Source organism: Cyprinodon variegatus, unplaced genomic scaffold (genome assembly GCF_000732505.1).
Source record: "Cyprinodon variegatus isolate N-32 unplaced genomic scaffold, C_variegatus-1.0 Scaffold438, whole genome shotgun sequence".
NCBI classification, from domain to species: Eukaryota; Metazoa; Chordata; class Actinopteri; order Cyprinodontiformes; family Cyprinodontidae; genus Cyprinodon; species Cyprinodon variegatus.
In genome coordinates, this window is record NW_015150891.1 from 545,744 (window position 1) to 549,270 (window position 3,527).

Sequence of the window (3,527 nt, forward strand, 5' to 3'; positions counted from 1 at the left end):
AATTTTTTAGCGTTCGCAGTGAAATAGCTCACGTTTTTATACACGCAAACCTTTGATAGATCCGGCCCTCAGTCTTGCTAGAAAGCTTTAATAATCTGGCACTAAAGGCTGGTGCAGCAGTTGCAGGTGGATGAGATGAGAGTTAATGAGCAGAGGGTGGAGTAAAGTAGAGAAGAGCAACACGGGAAAAAACCAGCCTAAAGGTGCAAAAATAATTTCCTCCCAAGAGGGAACGCTTATTAAACGCGTGCGAGAGCATGCATGGTATGAGTCCTAAATTTCAAAACAAAAAGAAGTTCATGAAATCTTTTTAGGGGGTCGATGTTAAATGGAAATGTAAAGCCATTTGGGAAAAAAAAGAACATCCCTAAAAAATAACTTGTCATGTCTTCTTTGATTTTTGTCTTATTATCATCTGTAAAACCAAATCATTTATTTATGGATCAACACAAATAACCTGTTTTACCTAGGTCTAAATTAAAAGAGCTTAAATGCTTATGCAAACAAAAATAAATTATATGTGCAATGTTGCAAGTGATTTTAAAGTTCATTTTTTTAAAACATTTTAAGTGAGGTATAATTTCATTCCTTTGAACAGAGAAAATTTCACAGCCTTTTCTTTAGGCCAGCTGTCTGGCAGTGTGTAGAAACAGTTTGTTTAATGCCAGGCTAAGGAACCCAAATCATCAAAATCAAGGTGTACCTTCAGATCATCCATGGTGCTGTATAAAAATTAACATAAAAAAGTGAAAAACAAACTGGATGGCTACCAGGTGATAAAAAGGGCTACTTTGTGCGCTGATAGCAAATTTTTCTGGTCAACCCTAGCTGCACAGTTCAATGTGAGCCCAGCCTTAATTTATGCCAGATAGATTTGGACAACATTACTTAGACCTTATTAACTTAAAGAAAGAATATGAGGTAAATCACCATCAGTTAAAAAAAATACTTACATTAAAAGAAAAAATACTTTCATTTATGGACCTACATGATTCCATTTTGGAATCTACTCGGAATTTGTTGTTTGCATGATTGTATTCAGTAATACTTTAGCATTTTATATCCCTCTCATAAGCCTATATAGACCTATGCCAGGGTGCTGGAGAGGAGAGTCTGGCTGATGGTCGAACATCAGCTTCAGGACTAGGAATGTGATTTTGTCCTGGCCGTGGAACAGTGGATCTTCTTTGCATGGTGCTCCAGGGTTCATGGGAGCTTACTCAACTAGTCCACATGTGCTTTGTGTACTTGGGGAAGGTATTCGACCGAGTCCCTTATGGTGCCTTTCAGGAGTACACATTGCTGCCATTAGGTGAGACCTGTTCCCAGTGCATGTTGGACTCTGACAGAGCTGGTCCTGTTCATAACCTTTATGGACAGGATTTCTAGTCGCAGTCAGGGAATGGAGGCGGTCTGCTCTGGGGATCGGAGGATCTTATCCCTGCTTTTTGCTGACAGCGATGGTAATGCTGGTTCCCTCCTGCCAAGACCTACGGTACAGCAGCCTGGATGAGAATCAGCCCCTCCAAGTCTGAGGCCGTGTTTCTCAATCAAAAAAACGGGCCTTTTCCCGTTCAGGTTGGAGGAGAGTTCCTGTTTCAAGCGGAGGAGTTTAGATATCTTGCGGTCCTGTTCATGAGTGAGGGGAGAATGGAGCAGGAGATCGATAGATGGATCGGTACGGCTGCTGCTGGAATGCAGATGCTGCACCGATCTGTTGTGGTGAATAGAGAGCAGAGCAAAAAGGCAAAGCTTTCAATTTACCGATCGTTATACATTCTTTCTCTCACCTATGGTTATGAAATCTGGATCATGACTGAAAGAATAAGATTAGGTGTGTTGAGATGACAGGTGTGACTGAACTGAATTAAATTATTACATATTTATTAATAATCCCTATTTAAACAATAACATAAATTGTTTCAACAGTAGAAGTAACACCATTTGTAGTTGTGGTTATAAATGGCAGACGTTATATTTGTGTAGATTGGCCAGTGGTGCAAATGTGCAAATATTCCGTTTTTTTAATCTCATTACTAATATGTAGTTTTTGTACAAACATTGCCATGAATTATTCAAACTGGAGATGTAAAATGTCGTCCTCAGAAGCCTAATTTCTGCAGCTGCACCCACAGCACATTGAGATCCATGTTAGATGAGCATTTAGTCTTTGTGAAGTTTTAATGGTTTAAGAAATTTCCTTTTATAATTGCCTGGTAAATAAAAGTGCCCCAGAGGAGCTGTGCTCTTTAATCCAGCAGGAGCCAATTGACCTAAGCAAGCAGCTGTAGCGGAGTAATAATGTGTATTTGTAGGAGATTGTCTATGGCCTGGAAAGCAATTTATGTCTCAAAGCTTAACTGCATTGCTAAAAAAAAAAACCAAGAGACTTTACTTAAGCTTTTTCCAAACTGTTACCCTGGATAGAAGTATACACATTAGCATTAATGGCTTAGGAACCTGAATTTCTGCATCCTAATTGTTAAATCTTGTATTAAAGAAATGTTAATCACGGACAAAAGTTTGGTAACAAAAGGAAAGAAAAAAACTGATGTTGTGTTCTACCCACCCATCCTTGTCTGATATGTCCTGTTGCAGAAGAAGGATGTGCGGATGTTGAGGTTCATCCAGGAAGTAAACACCACCACCCGCTCCTGCGCGCTGTGGGATCTGGATGAGGACACCGAATACATCGTCCATGTCCAGAGCATCAGCATGGGAGGCAGCAGCCCCCCCAGTCAGCCTGTTCTCTTCAGGACGCCAAAAGAGTCGGAGAAAATGGCCTCCAAGAGTCCAGGTGAGCACATTAGATTAAAACGTTCTCAGTTGTCTTTTTCTTTTTACTTTTTTCTTAAGATATTATATCAGAAAGCAATGCAAAGTAGTCAATATTTATAAAATATAAGATAAATTACCCTAAATTAAGTCTTTCTAAGCAACTGCTTTCAAAAGACACGTTAGTAGAAAAAATTGCAACCTTAATGTAATTTATTTTCAGTGTGAATGCAGGCGTAGGCCTCTGTGTTTTAGATATTGCTAGTGAACAGCCTCTCACTGAGACCCAGGAACATAACATATAGGGCAAATAGAATGCTTTAGAGATGGGTAAACTTGGGTTAGGTTCCAAAAGAATATTACATACTACAAAAGTCTTAATGTCATCTATAATAAAAAAAGAAGATTGAACTATTTCAAACGTACCAAAACATGACCTTCAACCTCAATTAACTGGCAAAGCAAAGATAATGTTAACGTTAAGACAATCAGAGGAGAAAAGAGCAAGCTTGTGCTGACTGTAGAGGAGCTGCAGGAAAACTAAGGGACCTGTTGACTGGACAAACTTTTATCTGGACACTACAAATCTGACCTCAAGGATGAAAAAGCAAGTTGATTGCTGTATGAAATGTTCAAGACTAATTTATCATTATTATTTTTTTTTTTTTTTTGCGTACCAGCATGTAACAACCATACCATGCATATCGCTTTAGGTCAATAGACGATACAAATTAGGCTATGTATGCTTCCAA

The 3,527-nt window shown here is 38.9% G+C and overlaps 1 protein-coding gene across 1 annotated transcript in view; it reads left to right on the forward strand.

Annotated features, from left to right (window-relative positions):
* Nucleotides 1-3,527, forward strand: part of LOC107093643 (fibronectin type III domain-containing protein 5-like) — a 38,700-nt gene that overhangs the window by 7,700 nt on the left and 27,473 nt on the right. Inside the window, exon 3 of the mRNA XM_015388831.1 lies at nucleotides 2,599-2,797. Coding sequence (XP_015244317.1) covers nucleotides 2,599-2,797 — 199 coding nt within the window. The remainder of the gene's footprint in view (nucleotides 1-2,598; nucleotides 2,798-3,527) is intronic.